Source organism: Delphinapterus leucas, chromosome 15 (genome assembly GCF_059928025.1).
Source record: "Delphinapterus leucas isolate spDelLeu-1000000601 "Yukka" chromosome 15, BTC_Dleu_Yukka2, whole genome shotgun sequence".
Classification (NCBI taxonomy): Eukaryota; Metazoa; Chordata; class Mammalia; order Artiodactyla; family Monodontidae; genus Delphinapterus; species Delphinapterus leucas.
This window is the reverse complement of record NC_143143.1, coordinates 38,025,090-38,043,736: the sequence shown is the minus strand read 5'-3', so window position 1 is coordinate 38,043,736 and position 18,647 is coordinate 38,025,090. Positions and strand designations below refer to the sequence as shown.

Sequence of the window (18,647 nt, the reverse complement as noted above, 5' to 3'; positions counted from 1 at the left end):
CACCTAGAAGGAGACCCTCACCACAAGCTAGGAAGAGAGCTCTCAACAGGAAGGAATTTGCTGGTGTGAAAAGTAATGAAAGGAAACCTCACCAAAATGGAACCAGGGTGCCAGACAGGGGAGCTTTCATGCACATACCACTCAACATCAGCACAGATCCCAACATGTCCCAGCAGGAAGGGATACTACTTTACTACCCAGCAGGAGGAAGAAACAATTTCTCTTTGACCAGCAACAGTCCAGCCAATGAAAGACTGTCACAACTCAGCCAATGAAAAGCCACTGCACCTAGAACTCCCAGTTTCCTCCAATGGGCTCTTTGTTTATGACAGCTCCTCTCAACTCCTCCTTCTCCCCTATAAAAGCATTTCCTTTCCTTTGCTGGACATAGTTGCATGTCTCCAATTACAACTCTTTGTGGCTTCTGAGTAAACCCATGTTGCTGGTAAAATAACTGGCTTTTTAATTGTTTTAGGTTAACACTGGCATCTTGATCTTCCATTTCCCAGACTGCAGAATTATGAAAAATAAACGTGCTTTTTAACGAACCAGTATATGGCATTTGGTCACAGCAGCATGAGCAGACTAAGACACCAGTCTATGATGTGTCTTTCATCAAACAGAAGGATAATTTTTTTAAATTAATCTTTACTAAGGCATAATTTACATACAGTAAAATTCATTCTTTGTAGTGTACAGTTCTGTGAATTTTGACAAACACATTCAGTTATAGAACCACCATTACAATCAAGATATGAAACAGTTCCTTCACTTCAACAAATTTCCCTCTCCCCCAGCCCTCCCACCCCCTATTTGATTTGTGTCCCTTTACTTTCGGAAAGCTTAAATTTTAATGTATTTAACTTTAAGTGATTGTCTTTTTTAAAATGGTTTGTAATTTTTATTCTTGTGTAAGAAACTTTCTTTCTCCAAGGTCATAAAGATATTTTTCAACGTCTTCTTAAAGTTTTGCTTTTTTTTTTTTTTTTCTGGCCACACCTTGTGGCTTGCAGGATCTTAGTTCCCTGACCAGGAATCGAACCTGCACCCTCAGCAGCATGAAGTCCTAACCACTGGAGTGCCAGGGAATTCCCTTGCTTTCCACTTTTATGTCTTTGATGGCTCTAATTATTTTTGTATCTGATATGACATAGGGATCTAGTTGTAAGGTTTCTGTACAGACAACTAGCACCAGCTATAGGAAAGTCCATCTTCCTTATGATTAGCAAAGCCACCAAGGATAAAAATGATGGGTTTGACTATCCAAAATGAAAGATTTATGTCTAATCTTCCCTAACAGGCAGAGTTCATGAAGGTGTCACAGGCAGGGAGAAGATACTTGCAACATCAAAAACATATGAGGGATTTTACCTAAAGAAGAAGTCAGAGAACCCAAAAGAAAAGCAAGTGCTACAATTGGGCAATTCACAGATCCTAGTGGTCAGTAAACACAGTAAGAAACACTCAACCACATTAGCATTCAGCTAAATTCAAATAAGACAAGATGAGCTGCCGTTTTAAGTTCATCAGACTAGCAAAAATGGGAGAAATCATATGTAATCTCTTTTGTAATTTTGGTGTATTTCCATATTTTAAAAATGTGCATTAAATAAGATAGATTTGTGATCAAATTTATCCTTGCCTGTCACCTTCCCCTTCCTCCTGTCAGTGGCCAGATCTCACCCAGGTGGTGGAGAGGCCCTATCCCAGGAGAGACATGTGCATTCTTCCACTGAGGCTTCTTGACCTACTTTCCCTTTGCTCCCTTGTCAGGTCCAACAGGGCTGTGCTACACAGCTAAGAATCTGCTGAGTCACCTTGCTGGTCTTTATTTTCCCATCTTTCTCCGTAGGTCAGAGGTCACCAGGGAAGAGGGATCAAGGAGACCCATTTGCTTGAGAGTTCCAAAAGTGTTTAACCCAGGTACCTTTCAAAAAGAAAGACTCATAGAGGGAGGTTTTCACAGACATTCACTCAGACTCAAAAGCCAACAGATGTGAGCTGCACCCCACCCTCTCCCTTCCTCTTCTGGGTACCTGTTACATGGCTAAATTAAAACGTGCACGGGGTGGGCATGGAGGAGCAGGTTAAAATGGCAGCAGGGGCTGCTTCCCTTGAGCTGATTCATTTCATCCTGAATGTTAGAGATCAAAAATGTCTAAAGGGAGGACTTCCCTGGTGGAGCAGTGGTCAAGAGTCCACCTGCCAATGCAGGGGACACAGGTTTGCTCTCTGGTCTGGGAAGATCCCACATGCAATGGAGCAGCTAAGCCCATGCACCACAACTACTGAGCCTCCACTCTAGAGCCCGCGAGCCACAGCTACTGAAGCCCACATGCCTAGAGCCTGTGCTCCGCAACGAGAAGCCACCGCAATAAGAAGCCCGTGCACCGTAACGAAGAGTAGCCTCCGCTTGCCGCAACTAGAGAAAGCCCGTGCGCAGCAACGAAGACCTAACGCAGCCAACAATAAATAAATAAATAAATTCATATATTAAAAAAATGTCTACAGGGGATGCTTGAGGTCCAAACGCCCAGTCCAAGTGCCCAGGAACTTGTTACCTTTAATATTTCAGGAACAGAGTTTCTTGAAGTGGTCTAAGCAGGTAGGTGCATGCTTTCCATGCTGGGGTTCTGTTTGGGTGCATCAGCCAGCCAAGGAATGCAGATTTTTCATGAACTGGCACAGTAGCAGTAGGAGTGCTGCTTCCTCGGGGCACAGCCCTCGCCTCATTTGGTTTTACCTCCTCCACATTAATACCCTTATTTAGAAAGGTTGACACATCACTGTAACTACCTCTGAAAACTGTATCTGGCCAAAGGCACCAGTCCAATTTCAGATTCTTGCCAAACTGGAGATAATTTTCTTTGAATGCAGTATCTTCCTCATGAAAGCATACAGCTCTTATAAGAAATTGAGAATATAGTTTTTGGGTTGCGGGGTGGTATTCCTTTGCCCTTCTTTTCCCCAATGCCAACCTCACAAAATCTGGTGCCATGTGCCCTGGGATTTTGTCATGGGAGATGAATCAGTTAATTAACACACTGCTCCTCACGGTACACTTGGAAACAGGTTCAGTTTCCTTTGGTTCTTGCCAAAGATGCTTATGAACATACCTAGTGCTGGTGCTTTCCCCGATACATCTCATTACAGGCTCTAAATGAAGCCTGTAATGTTAAGTGCACCTCGCCTGAGGCCTGGCAGCTCACCGGCTCCTATCCAGCATGTCTCCGCTTTCATGCCTGCTTCAAGGTTCCCATGTTGCTGCCTGGCACCCTGTGTCCCCACTGACGATAGTGACATCTAGAGAAACACATGTCAGTTGTCAAAGACAGCCGCAGTGCTCGGGAGGCTTGACCGTACACCGGTGATGAACACTGGATAGCCTACGGGAAAAAAAGCACTTGTCATAGATTTAAAAAAAGGTATCAGTGTTTGGCCACGCGTTCCTTCGGTCACAAGTGATGGACCTCATTTTCAGGGCCCTTCCACACTCAGGCGGGGGCTGCTGCTCTTGCTGCCGCAGGTCAACGCCTGGACTTTTCCGCGCGACGGGCGTCTGCGGAGGGCGCCACTTGCACTTCCCCGGCCCCATTAGAATCGTGTTCGTTGCTTATCAATTTGTGGGAGCGCTTTACACTTTCAGGACTCAGTCCATCCGTCCAGTGCGTGGGTCGATGACGTCACGCCCGGGCCCACAGCCTCTTGCTCCCACCTCTTGCTCCCAAACACCGGTACACGGCGAGGGACCGAAAACCCCAAACCACGCAGCCGCGCCGGCGCCTGCCTTTATAACAAGGCGGCGAGGGGCGGGGCCAGCGTGCAGCGCGACGTGATGACGTCAGGCCGAACGGGGGGCGGGGCGAGGGCGGTGGTGTGCGCTCCGGTACCTCGGGTGCTTTCTCGTCGTCCGCCTAGGCTGCGTCCCCCTCAGCGTACACCCCCGCGTCGTCCTCCTCATCAGGGTCTTCTTCCTCCTCCTCCTCCTTAGGGTCCCCTCCTCGGCGTCCCCCTCCTCGGCGTCCTCTCCCCGCTCTCCCCCCTCGACTTCCCTCGGCCGCCCGCCGCCGCCATGGGCCCGCGCCCGCCGCGCCGCCGGGCCGAGGACAGCTGAGGCGCGGCGCGAAGATGGGCGAGGGCGAAGCAGGGCCCGAGCGCCAGCCCGAGCAGTCCGGGCGCCCCGCGCGCGCCCGCCCGCGCCGCCGCGGGGATGCCCGCGCCCGCCGCCGCGCCCTGAGCGCCTTTGTCTGCCGCCCGCGCCGCCCGCCGCACCACTGGCCTCGCGGGCCCGCGCCGCGGCTGGGGTCGCGCCCATGAAGATGGACCCGAGCTGGCCGGCCTCCCCAGCGGGCGGCCCGGGCCCCGACCCAGAGCCCGGTGGGCCCGGAGCGCCCGCCGCCCCCGCCCCGCGCCCTGGGCTCGGCCCGCAGGACCTCGCGGCCGGCGCGGATGCTGGGCGAGCTCCGGGGCGGGAGCGGCAGCCGCAGCGCTCGAGCCGGGACTCCGACCCCGACCCGCCTCTGCCGGAACTCGGCCCGCTCTTTTCCTGGATGACGGAGCAGGAGGGTGACGGCCCCCCGCACAGCGCGTCTGTCCGCGCTCAGGACTTCAGCCGCAGCCATCACCTGAGGGGCGAGGTCGACTTCTTTCCTTCCTTGGCGTCCCCCGCGGTGGGCGAGCCGGCCCTAGAGCTGGGCCCCGGGGACCCGGACCGGCCTTCGGACTTTAGCCAGACCTGCCCGCTAACGAGCGAGCCCGCGGGGTGTCCGGAGGACGGCCCCCGCCTCCGAGCCGTATTCGATGCCCTGGACGGGGATGGGGACGGCTTCGTCCGCATCGAAGACTTCGTCCAGTTCGCCACCGTCTATGGGGCAGAACAGGTAACTCGCAGCGTGGCAGACGGGCCCCGCGCGGTGTTCGCGGAGTGCCGGTCCCGCGTTCTCTTTTGATTCAGTTCTTCTGCTCTCACCTCTGGTTGAATTTCGCTGAAGCACCTCTTCCCCCTTTAAAGAGGTTCTATTCCCGGGAGTCAGTTTCTTTCCCTGCCATCCCAAGCCACACAAGCTTATCTCTCCTAAATTGAGAGATGCTCCTGGCGTGGGGACATGCCCCTAGGCTGCCGAATAAAAGTGCCGCCTGGATGGAGAAGTGCCAGCGGTTCCCCCAACTGAGGGCCCAGGTCTGGTTTGGCTGAAGTAATTCACTTCTTCGGTCTGCAAAGGACAGGCTGCACTTGGACGCTTAAGATCATGTTAATCTATTTTGAGCGCAGTTACTTTACTGTGTGTGTTTGGCTTATGTTTTAGGTAGATTCGTTGTTGGGGAAACCGTGAACGTGAAAAACGGTCATTTCCATACCTTTTGTGCGGAAGGGAAAGGGATGAACCCCAGAGGGAGGGGAATGAGCCTAAGAGCACAGTGGTGAATACAGACTCGAGCAGAACTCCATCAGGGCCATCTCCACTCTTGTAGGACAGGTGAGGTGCTGGACAGGTGACGGGAATGCACAGGGCAATGAGTCCTGTGCAGCTCCCAGGGCTGCGGCTGCTCTGGGAGAAGGTGGGCCTCAAGATCCAGGCCTTCCTCCATCTCAGCACTTATGAAAGTTTATGTGGAGACAGCAGCAGGGCTGTGTATGTTCTGCTGTTAACTCAAATAGACATCAAATAGGTTACTGGTGTTCATTTTTAAATATTTTACTTAGTAGTGGGAAATCACAAAAGGTTGATCTGCTAGTTTCTGTATTTTATTGACTTTTCATACATGTGGGTATTTGTTAAGTGGGTGTTCAGGTACATATGCATGTTTAAGCCAAGAGGTAAAATTGACATCCTGCTATTTAGGGTGTCTGCCATAACATTAAGAACCTTTATAAAGGATCTGTGTGCTCCCTGAGTGTTCACAGTGTCCATTGAGCTGTCATGTAAAGAACTGGGTCGTCCTGAGTCAGGGCTCCTTGTTGAGTTTTCAGCGTGGGCATGTCCCTGTGGGGCATCCTGAATGTTGGCGTCTAGGTCAGTGTGAGCTCCTGTTTAGCTCTGGGTTGAAGACATTGCTCAGGACAGGTCTTCCATCTCAGTGTAATGGGCAGAATAGAGAGATACGTGACTGACAGTTTCTTGTATGGTTAGTATGGATTGTGATTGCTGGCCTAAGTTTTATGTATTTATTTTTAAAATAAATTTTAAAATATTTTATTTATTTATTTTTGGCTGTGTTGGGTCTTTGTTGCTGCACGCGGGCTTTCTCTGGTTGTGGTGAGCGGGGGCTACTCTTCGTTGCGGTGTGCATGCTTCTCATTGCGGTGGCTTCTCTTGTTGGGGAGCACGGACTCTAGGCTCGTGGGTTTCAGTAGTTGTGGCACGTGGGCTCAGCAGTTGTGGCTCGTGGGCTCTAGAGCACAGGTTCAGTAGTTGTGGTGCACAGGGTTAGTTGCTCCACAGTGTGTGGGATCTTCCCGGACCAGGGATTGAACCTGTGTCCCCTGAATTGGCAGGTGGATTCTTAACCACTGCGCCACCAGGGAAGTCCTGGTCTAAGTTTTTTTTATGCTTTTCCTTCTTGTCCCTCGGCTGGAGAGCACCTTGGGTATCCTTGGTTGTTTCTCATTAGTGTGATGTGTCTTCTCTGCAAACATTCCCTTCCTCATTACACCAATCAAGAATGTTAGGAAAGTGGCACATTTGTTCTTCTTTACCATAATCTGACTCTTAATAGAGTGCCTTATAGCTTATATGAGGCTCATTTATGTTTTCACTGGATCATCAACCTTTCTCTGAGGTGGTAGGAGGCAGAAGGGATTCATCCCACTTTACAGGTAAGAAACTAGAGGCCCAAAAAGGTTAAGTTACTTTCCAAGGCCTCACAGATTGTCAATGCAGTAACAGGGACTACACCTAGGTCTTCTGGGCTCATAATGTTTAGGTGGCTCTCAACTTCCTAGGTTTGGTGCCCCTAAATAAGCCCACAAAGTTTCATCTTATTGACTTAATAAAACCATTTTCATTTGAGAACCACCTTTTGTTGTATCATTCTTAGTGATCACAGTGGTAAAAAATTGGGGTTGTTATTTGGGGCTGAGCTTTTTCTAAATACAAAGTAGAAATGAGTCAACATTCTTTGTTCTGGTAGCCCCTGGTGGAATTTTAAGTTTGGGGGTAAGGCCAGGATGACTCAGGATTTGGTGGGGATGGGCAAGTGAGGGAGATCTCTTGTGACATTGCCCCTTCCGTCTGCTGTCCCGGACTTCTCAGGAAGAAGCAGTGTTGGATGTGATCTAAGTACCGGACTTGCACAGGCTTCCTGGGATGGTGGAGGAGAGCTCTTGTTTTGGAGCAGATAATTAACAGTGTAGCAAAAGGTTAATTTTTGTGTCTGTGTAAGGTTTGCTAGCCTTTATTATGACTCAGTCTTGCTTTTCCAAGTCCAATGTCAGAATACATTATAGAGGAGCAAAGAGAAGAAATATTCCTTGATAGTGAAATAATTTAGAGAAAAGTGAAGAATTCTACCTCATGATAAATATTTTTAATTTTTTAAAATGAAAAGTATTGAACATACATAAGAGTAGAGAGCATAGTTTAGTGAAACACTCTACCTGCCCCCAAGCCATTGCACAGTTTCCCGAAGTCTTGGTTCATTTGTGAACTCCCTACTCCCCACCCCCAGATTACTTTTGAAGCACATACCTGACATATCATTTCACCCATAAATATTTCAGTATGTATCTCTAAAAGATAAGAATTCTTTTTTAAACATTTATGATTTTTTTTAACTGTAGGAACAGTTTGGATAAGCTGGATAACAGCAATAAAGACCGTAAGTTGCTATACTTTCCACCTTGAGATTTCAAAATACTGAGTTCATGAGTCTCTTAGGCCGGTCACATTACTGTCCTTGATGATCGCAACTCAATTATCTTGATTATTGTCAAATTTTCAAAGGTAGCACTTTCAGTATCTTTTAAGTAATCTGTTTATGAAGGAAGTGTTTTAAATTATTAAGTGGATTATCTGAATTTTTAATAGAAGCAGTTCCCATTCATAATACAGATGGCTTTTGTGTCCCTCTTTCTTTAGCAATGTCATGGTGTGTTTGGCTCTCATTACCTCATCTGGTGATAGATCAGGTGTGGTGTAATAGAACACAGTGTTGGCAGGAATTGAAAGGGGAAAGAAGACTACAGCGGAGCTTTCTGGTTGTATTTTCTTGACCAGGAATTTATAGTCAGATGTGCCCAGGCACTAGTTCTGAAGTTGCAATAGGTTATCTTTAAGGCCTTGACTGTCTATGAAGATTCCTCGTTGACGTGACCCCTTCGTACTGAGAGGACTGATGCTTTGTAGTCATCACCAACTTATCATAAAGCAGAAATTGTAAAATAAACTGTGAGAGTATTGTGAGAAGGATTCATTTCTTTTGGTGTTATTTTTCAAAGGAATTAATTATAATTGTAAAGATTATTTTCACAGTATAGCACTCACTTAAGCATTTACATTTTAACATTCACGGGTCCTTTCCAGAGAGCCCTGCACGTTGGAGCCATGAATGCCCTTCAGTAACCTTGTGGGCCCTGTCCATCCTCCTCAGCACTTGCAAAAGGAGGCTGCTGGAGGAGGTGTCAATGCACAGAAGGTCTCCCTGCTTTTCATTTCTTTCCATTCCTCTGCTGGTGGGCAGTTGGAATTCCCTGGGGACATTTGGCCACACCTTTTAGTTGCTTCAGTTTCCTTTCCAGTTTCTGTCCTAGTCTTGGGTTTGCGTGTGTGTGTGTGTGTGTGTGTGTGTGTGTGTGTGTGTGAGAGAGAGAGAGAGAGAGAGAGAGAGAGAGAATGAGTGTGCGTGCGGGAGCAGGTGCACGTGAGAGCTGGTAGTGTGTGTGTGTCTGGGTCTGTGTGTCGGAGGAATTGCTAAAAGGCAGATGACGTTCCTTTCTGTGCTTGGATCCCAGGCAATTTTGTTAGTGTCTTAAAAAATGTCTTTTTCATAGTATAAAAGTAACGCATGCTTATTATTTTTAAAAACTGGAAAATACAGAGTTATAAAATATAAAACAAAAAATGACCAATAATCCCACTATCACAAGAAAAACAGCATTAGCATTTTTGTGCATTTCCTTCCAGACTTTTTTGTATACACACACACATAACTGTATAGAAGTACACAATTGAGGTCATATTGGGTAGAAGCTAAATTATTTTTATAGATGTTTATTGTTTATTTTCTATTATTATTTTTAAATGTTTATTTATTTATTTATTTGACTCTTCCTGGTCTTAGTTGCGGCATGGGGGACCTTCGTTGCGGCTCGTGGGTTCTTTTAGTTGCAGTGTGCAGAATCTTTAGTTGCAGCATGCGAACTGTTAGTTGCGGCATGTGGGATCTAGTTCCCTGCCCAGGGATCAAACCCAGGCCCCCTGCATTGGGAGCACGGAGTCTTAGCCACTGGAACACCAGGGAAGTCCCAGATGTTCATTGTTTAAAAAAATGGAAGTAAGTAACACCAGTAAGCAAAATATAAGAATAAGAATCACCTATAATCCACCATCCAGAGATAACTATTTAAGTATTTAATGTGTAAATTAAAATATATGTAATAATGCTTCATTGTCCAAAAATGGTATAATTCCATGTCTGTTGTTTTGAACCTGCTTTTTCACCTGTTTTTTAAAATTGAAGATCTCAGATGTATACATTCGTCCCTCTGTATGGAGGGTAGGATTGGTTTCAGGACTTACCCCCTTGGATACCAAAATCCATGGATGCTCTAGTTGTTTATACATAATGGTGTGATATTTGCATATAACCTATATACATCCTCCCATATACTTTATTATTTTTTGTTCTATAATATTTTTTATTGAAACATTGTTGATTTACAATGTTCTGTTGATATTTTTGGTTTTGTTTTGTTTTATAATTTTTTTCTCCTATATGCTTTAAATCATCTGTTTTACTTATAATATTTAATACAATGTAAATGCTACATAAACAGTTGTAAATACAGTGTGAATGTTAGGTAAATAGTTGACAGCAGGTGGCAAGTTCAAGTTTTGCTTTTTGGAACTTTCTGGAATTTCTTTCCTCCAATTTTTTTGGCCACTCTGCACAGCATGTGGGATCTTAGGTCCCCGACCAGGGGTTGAACCCATACCCCCTGCAGTGTAAGTGTGGGGCATTAATTTAACTTCCCTGGACCACCAGGGAAGTCCCCCCAGCCCCAGCCCCCAAAATGTTTTTGATCCTTGGTTGAATCCGTGGATGTGGAACCCACAGATACGGAGGGCCAGCTGTACTTTAATGGAAGCCTAAGGCTTACTTGTCCTCAGGGAGATTCAGAGTCATGTGGGATTATTCCAGTGTAGGATCTAACATTTAGGAAGAATTAAATTCCATGTGGACTACACAGACCACATTGTAAAGGGCACCAAGTTAGGGGTTGCTTCCTTTTCAAACACTTATTTTGTTTAAATTCTGGGCACAGGGTCTAAACATTAATTATAATCAAAATATCAGACAAAAGGGTTAGGCACCCACTGAAGACTGTTTAGGTGGCCATTGAAAGTACTTTTATGATAACTGCAAAGACTCCAGTGTAGCCTAGATTATCACTTCTGATATAAGTGAATAGTCGTATATAAATTCATTGTATGTATACCACGATTTTAACTGGGTAAAAGTTATCCATGTGAAAATAAAAGTCTTGAAGGAAGTATTAAAAATTATTTTTCGGGGCTTCCCTGGTGGCATAGTGGTTACAAATCTGCCTGCCAGTGCAGGGGACACGGGTTCAAGCCCTGGTCTGGGAAGATCCCACATGCTGCGGAGCAACTAGGCCCGTGCGCCACAACTACTGAGCCTGTGCTCTAGGGCCCGTGAGCCACAACTACTGAGCCTGCGTGCTACAACTGCTGAAGCCCATGTGCTGCAACTACTGAAGCTTGTGTGCCTAGAGCTCACACTCTGCAACAAGGGAGGCCGCTGCAATGAGAAGCCTGTGCACCACAACGAAGAGTAGCCCCCGCTTGCCGTAACTAGAGAAAGCCCGCACGCAGCAACGAAGACCCAGTGCAGCCAAAAATAAATAAATAAAATAAATAAATGTATTTTAAAAAATTATTTTTCGTTGTGTGGGTGCATGTGGTGGAAATGGGGTGGTTTTATTTGGAGTATTGGCCAAATTTTCTATTATGTTACTCATTTTAATTATTTTGAAAAGTAGTGCCTGTACATATACCATAAATTTCAAACAGTATAAAAAGGAATCTAGTAAAAAATTTCATTGTCATCTTTAGAAATAAAAAATGTAAATAAACCCGAAAGACAAAATATTTACATGGTTTACTTCGACTGTTAAGGTTTTAGATCAATATACAAAATACATTTAAAGAAACTCAGATTTTCTAGTAAACTTAAAAACTGCATAGAGCGTTGAATTAGCATGTTCAGATGCTTATTGAAGATGGAATTTTAATTTTAAAAATTTATTTTAAAAATTTATTTATTTATTTTTGGCTAAGTTGGGTCTTCGTTGCTGCGCGTGGGCTTTCTCTAGTTGTGGCGAGCGGGGGCCACTCCCCGTTGTGGCGCGCAGGTCTCTCGTTGCGGTGGCTTCTCTTGATGCGGAGCACGGGCTCTAGGCGTGCGGGCCTCAGTAGCTGTGTCTCACGGGCTCGAGAGCACAGACTCGGTAGTTGTGGCGCACGGACCCAGTTGCTCCACAGCACGTGGGATCTTCCCAGACCAGGGCTCGAACCCGTGTCCCCTGCATTGGCAGGCGGACTCCCAAACACTGCGCCACCAGGGAAGCCCTTTACTTTTTATTGATATTTGGAGAAATGCGTATGAGAAAATGCCTGTAATTTTTGAAGGTTGGCATTTAGCTTTCATCAGCATCTAATGTAAGTAAGTAAGAACTTCCTGGTGAAAAGAATTGCACTGATTGCATTGGAAGTTTCAAAAGCTTTTGAGATTAGTCGATTAGTATAAATGGATTCAGTATCATGGTTAGGGAGAAAAAGAAATTTTTTCAGTAGGTACATTTTGTTTTTTCTGTCTAAATATTTAATACTTGTTTTGGCAAGTTGTTATTACTCTGGTTACAGTCTTGTGGTGGTGTGTTTTTCGTAAGTTTCAAAACCAGAGCTAATGTTGAGCCAGTGTCCTGTCTGTGCTGATGGATCAGCTGTCCCGGCTCCTTGTCTGTAAACCTCTTGCTGGGCAAGCTGAACCTTGGGCTGAGAGCAGCAAGCCTGGAATGGGTGCTGCCCCCTTTCAGCAGGGACATATTGTGGGCAGAGTGTCCTGGATGGCTGCTCTAAATATGACACAAACCAGAGAGCCAATAACATTTTAGTATTATTAGCTGTAAATTACTTGAAGCACTGTCACGATGCATATTAAGTCCTTTTGCATACAGTGTCTGTATGTCTATTATTTGGGATTTCTAAAATCCCAGGTATTTTTAGCTATTTTCTTGAAGTCCGAGCTATTATTTAAAGACCCATGTCTTCAGAAGGATTTAAGGATATATAACTCCTGTAATTCTAGTTTGTTAAATGACCTACTTTGCTTGTTCTTTTGTTGGATAATTTTTAAAAGCATTTACAAAAGTTTTATAGCCTTCTGTACCCACAGGTAAATAGTCCTGCTGTGGTCAGAAGTGAGCTTGCCTGTTCATATCCCTGTTCTGAGCTAGGGCTCCATGGTGTTGGGACCTCACCCAACCTCACCTCATCCATGGTGTGGATGTCAGAGGCTTTAATGATCCATTGTTCTTTTTTATTTCACATACTTCACTCTGATTTTTCTTTAAGTGAGTTTAACCAGCTTAAAGCCTAAAATTCCGGTTATGAATGATGTGGTGGCACCTGTTGACTGAGTCTGTTGGCAGGTGGTTTATGTGTTTGGACCAGAGGCATTGTTCAGGACTGTAAAGGCCTTTATTGCCATAAATCACTGGGTCAGTAAACAGAACAGTGGCTTAGCATTTTACTGTCACTAGCAATCCAGGGATGTTTTATAAACCTTATTGTTTAGATTAAGCTTCCTGCCAGTGAACTGATTAATCATATATATTTTAATTTTTTAATTTTTAATTTTTTAATTAAGATTTTTTTATTGAAGTATAGTCGATTAACAATGTGTTAATTTCTTCTGTACAGCAAAGTGACTCAGTTTTGTATATATATTTATATTCCTTTTCATATTCTTTTCAATTATGGTTTGTCACAGGATATTGAATATAGTTCCCTGTGCCATGCAGTAGGACCTTGTTGTTTATATATTTGTCAAGTTAATTGGTAATTTTGGGCTTCCCTGGTGGTGCGGTGGATAGGAGTCTGCCTGCCAATGCAGGGGACATGGGTTCGATCCCTGGTCCGGGAAGATCCCACATGCCGCGGAGCAGCTAGGCCCGTGCGCCACAACTACTGAGCCTGCGCTCTAGAGCGCGAATGCCACAACTACCGAAGCCTGCGTGCTTGATTAAAGCCTGTGCTCTGCAACAAGAGAAGCCCCCACTCCCCGCAACTAGAGAAAGCCTGCGTGCAGCAACGAAGACCCAACACAGCCAAAAAACATTTTTTTAAATGGTAATTTTAATTTTACTCATAGATTGCTTGAGCCACAATAAAAGTAAATAAAAATTTACACTGATTAGAGAGATTAGCATTTCCTTTGAAAGCCTACTAACGTACCTTTAAAAACTTCACCCAGTGAGAATATTTTTCTCACTTGACAAACAGATGAGGATGGTTCGAAGGTGTGAGTTGCGGGAGAGATCTGAGCAGAGGATGGCTGGCCTCCTGGCTCTGCCAGAGTTGATGGCTGGCTCTGTGTTAGGTCCATCCTGGAGCTCCTGACCACGCCCGCACAGGAGCACAGGTCTTCATCTGGGAGAAGCGGGAAGCACAGGCAGCCCAGGGCACCTCTTTGGCCCCAGTGTTCTGGAGTAGGAGCTCTCAGTAAGGTTGTTTAAAAACATGTGAATCAAAAAAAAACAAAAAACAAAAAAAAAAAACATGTGAATCACAGATGATATAAAAACTCTTAAAAGTCAAAAGGAAAAGAGACCAAAGCTGACAGAAAAATGAACAAGAGATATGAAGACATTGCACAGAAGATACACAAATGGCCCTTAAATATATGAAAAGATGCTCAGCTTCGCTTATGATAAAAGAAATGCAAATTAAAATCGCTGGGATAGCATTTCTCACTCTTGGCATATATGTAAAAGCTTGAACACATTCTCTTGGTGAGGTTTTGGGAAACAGGCATGCTCTTGTATTGCTGTGGGAGTGCAGGGTGGTACAGTCCTCTTGGAGGGGAGCTTGGCATTATCTGTGTGTGCATTTACCCTCAACTTCACAGTCCCACTTCCAGTCATTTACCCTGAGGATATACCTCCCCAGGTGCGAAACACCAGATGCACAGGGTTATTCACTGCAGCATTATTTGTGATATAAAAATGGAAACAACCTAGGTGTCCACCCAGGATGAGTGAACCAAGGTACATCAACTTAACTGAGAACTGTACAGCTGCAAAAATAAAAAAGGAAGATTTCTATGAACTGGTAAGAGTTATTTCTAAGATGTATTAAGTGAAAAAAGAAAGTATTGATACAAATTAATATGCATACTATGTGGTAGGAAAGAATGGGTGCTTATATGAGGCCTGCTAGAGTAAACAATGGGGATAGAAAGTAGAATGGTGGGTGCCGGGGGAGGGGGATTAGTGTTTGATAGGTAGAGTTTCAGTTGAGGAAGATGAAGAAGTGCCAGAGATGGATAATCGTGATGGTTGTACAACAGTGTGAATGTACTTAATGCCACAGAGCTGTATACTTAAAAATGGTTAATTTACCCCAACTTAAAAAAGAAAAAGAGAAAAAAAAAAAAAAGATCTGAGGTCCAGAACACTGAGTAATGGACTTCAGTCTTCAGTTCAGAGGAGGAGGAACTGACAGGAAGAAGAAGGACCCTCCTGGCCCCCAGAGCAGGCTCTTCTCCTCACCTACCCTCTCAGCCTCTAGTCTGATCCTCAACCCGTCCGAGGTTTCCATAGTCAGAGGCTCCAGGACAGGGCCTGACTGAAAAGAAAAGAAGGGAGAAAGAATGTGAAATAAGAAAGAAGAGGAAGTAAGAATATGTGTATATTGTAAGTCAAGTATACTTCAATAGAAAAAATTTTTAACTATATATATTTGCTTCTCTTTGCAAAAAGAAACATAGGAAGGATAGAATAGAAACTAATTAAAATAACTTATCCAAGTAGGTGAGGGCAAGGGGTAAGGGATCTGGATGGGAGTGAAACTTATCCGAGTATGCCTTTTTATATAATTTTGACTTTTTGAACCATGCAGATATTCTGCATATTCAAAAAGTAAAACAACAATGATAGAAAAAAAGACTAATATTGAATTCAAATAGAAACAGGTGAACCTAGAAGTATATTGAATTAATAACATAACCACATAAGAAAGAGTAATTCCAGTCACACACACAGTACTCTGTATTCCTTTAGTGGGATATATTCAGAAGAAAAAAAGAACTACAGAGAAATATACTACAGAGTAGGTTTGTTGTTGATAGATCAGAGTAGTAGTTCTGAAGTGACTTTGGCCATATTTTAGGATAAAATGAGCACATGTACTGGTGTTGGGAACCAGGGTTCCCTGGGAGGAAGGAGATGAAATGTGAAGAGGTGAGGAAGGACCCTGCTGTCTGGTGATTTAAATCGGAGGTATGAGTATGAATACATGATTAACAAACATTCCTAACCCTGTTTTCTGAGAGAGTCTAGGGGCAGTGATACCCCAGTAGCACTGAGTACACCTAGTCCCCAGATCTTGGTTGCCAAATACCATTTTCCACTAAAGGGATCAGGGATCCTTGGAGAAATGACGTATTCCAGGTTCTGGGCAGAGAAAATTCAATGCGAGCCTGGATTATCTTGTACCAGAAAGCAAGGAAGTGTTCAAAAATTGATGGGGACATGTCAAAAAAAAAAGAGCAGCTTGAATGGGTTCCTAATGGGCAAATCTGGGGCATTTTGAGCACAAAAAAGAATAACGATCATGGATACATTGAATTTAAAAAGTCCATGGCACAGAGAATAAAAATCACTCATAGTGATACTCCAAAGGGGGTGCATGGGGCTTCTTATAGACAAATGCCAGTTAAGGTAGAAAGTCGGAAAGATTTAGACAATCAGTATTTTGCAACCACCAAGGTAATAATTGATTCAGGCAAGGATCATCAGTGGTTGTCAAAAAACGTGGTTTAAACATTTTGTTGGTGGCAGGGACGGCAGGATACTCACGCAGTCTAAAGTGTCTTTCCAGTGATGATTGATTACAAAGGGAAAAGATCTCTTTACGTTGGAGAAGTCTGGTGGATTCCGCCTTGAGCACGTGATCAAACTCAGACTCCCCGGTAGTGGACAGACTATGCCCCTCCATGGGATGCAGTGGGAGGGGGGACAACATTCTTGCCAAAAATGTTTGACCTGAGTCAAGTAATGAGAAAAAAATCAGACACATGCTGTAGGGCATCTACAGGACAGCTGCTTGGACTCCTCAAATATGAGTGTTGTGGAACTTACCTGGTGGTCCAGTGGATAAGACTCTGCGCTCCCAATGCAGGGGCCCCAGGTTTGATCCCTGGTCGGGGAACTAGATCCCACATACATGCCACACTAAGAAGTCCACATGCCACAACTAAAGATCCTGAATGCTGCAACTAAGACCTGGTGCAGGGCTTCCCTGGTGGCACAGTGGTTAAGAATCCACCTGCCAATGCAGGGGACACAGGTTCAAGCCCTGGTCTGGGAAGATCCCACATGCCGCGGAGCAGCTAAGCCCATATGCCACATCTACTGAGTCTGTGCTCTAGAGCCCGTGAACCTAGAGCCCATGCTCCGCAACAAGAGAAGCCACCACAATGAGAAGCTCGCACATAGCACAAAGACCAGTGCAGCCATAAATAAATAAATAAATAAATAATGACCTGGTGCAGCCTAAATAAATAAATAAATATTTTTAAAAACCCACATATAATAAAACATCAGTGTCGTAAAAAGGGTCGGACACGTAGATTGAAGAAGACTAAAGAATCATGACCACTAAGGCCTGGCCCTTGACTGGATGCTGGATTAAAAGAAAACAAAACAAAACTACAAAGGCCATTATTGGGATGGCTGAGAAATTTTGAGTATAGATGGAACACTTGATAATAACAGTGTTAAATTCCTTGTGGGTCATAATACTGTTGTCATTATGTAGGGGGGTCTTGTTCCTAGGCAATACATGCTGGAAGGGTTAGAGAGGTATCAGGATGTCTGTGGTTTACTTTCAGCAGTCCCACAGAAAAAGCACGTGTGTGGAAAGAGACTTATAGCGAATGTGGAAAGACGTTAGTCATTGCTGACTCTAGGGGAGGGATGTAGGTGTTTCTTGTGTTCCTCGAACTTTTTCAGTGAGCTTGACTTATTTAAAAATAAAAAGGAAAAATACAATATGGGAAGTTCATTGATATAATCTACACTACATCTTGTACGGAATGTTAGGTTGTGTGGCTTTTATCAATCTTAAAAACAACCAACAAAAAGAAACAAAAAACTCCTTTATTCCCAAACAAGTGAAAGGAATGTTACACCTATGCACCCAGGTTTTCCTTCTTATTGACTCAGTGCCCCGTCTAGCATTGTTGGTTCATCGAGTACACAAGGTATGCAATGACCCCTCTCTTTGACACAGGGGTTGAAATGGGAAATTAAAACTCCTCTTAAACTAGGAATAGCTTGTGATAAAACCATATTCTTATTTATCAGGAGATTCTGCTCCCCCAAGGGGCGTGACTGTCTTGTTCAGCCTAGAGTCTCACTGAGAAGGGAATTTAGAGAGAGCCCCTTTCCTCTCACTGGTGACAGTACTCAAATGGGATAAACCCATACTTGAACAAATGTGTGAAAGGACCTTAGAAATGCTTAGGGAGCTAAAAATAACTTCTTGTTTCAGGGCAACTTCATGTATTTTATGCTTTGTGTTTTGTCATGAAAATGGCTGGGTGCTGCTCTGGAGCGTGTACATACACATACCTTGAGTGTGTATGGCGGGTGTTGCACATTGCGATCCTGAGGTTCGATCACTGTGGGTTTTAGATTTCAACAGAGTGCAGCAGAATGGACTTGTGTGGGGTTGGTTTAAGCCACAAAGATCCTGTCGTCACTGCTAGTGATGTAGAAAGCCTTTAAAGATGGTACAGTATAGGGCTTCCTCGGTGGCGCAGTGGCTGAGAGTCCGCCTGCTGATGCAGGGGACACGGGTTCGTGCCCCGGTCGGGGAAGATCCCACATGCCACGGAGCGGCTGGGCCCGTGAGCCATGGCCGCTGAGCCTGCGTGTCCGGAGCCTGTGCTCCGCAACGGGAGAGGCCACAACAGTGAGAGGCCCGCGTACCGCCAAAAACAACAACAACAAAAAAGATGGTACAGTGTATATTGTGACCTTTGGGTGATGGGCAGGAGACTCCTTGTGTATGTAGGTTGTCAATGCCTTAGACCACTGATTCATCAACTTTTTGTCTCAGACTCCTGTACATTGTTCAGTGTCGTTAAGTACCAAAGAGCCTTTGTTTATGTGGGTTATT

At 44.7% G+C, this 18,647-nt stretch overlaps 1 protein-coding gene across 10 annotated transcripts in view; it reads left to right on the top strand.

Moving 5' to 3' along the window:
* Positions 1–3,850: 3,850 nt before the first annotated feature.
* RAB11FIP3 (RAB11 family interacting protein 3) overlaps positions 3,851–18,647 on the top strand; it is a 79,324-nt gene continuing 64,527 nt past the window's right edge. For 8 of the 10 annotated variants that reach the window (XM_022594339.3, XM_022594337.3, XM_022594338.3 and 5 more), the window contains exon 1: positions 3,852–4,880. In XM_022594339.3, the coding sequence (XP_022450047.1) occupies positions 4,314–4,880 (567 nt within the window). In that variant the 5' untranslated portion in view covers positions 3,852–4,313. Of the gene's footprint in view, positions 4,881–18,647 lie in introns of all 10 variants that reach the window. The other 2 variants (XM_089896461.1, XM_089896466.1) reach the window with 2 other exon arrangements.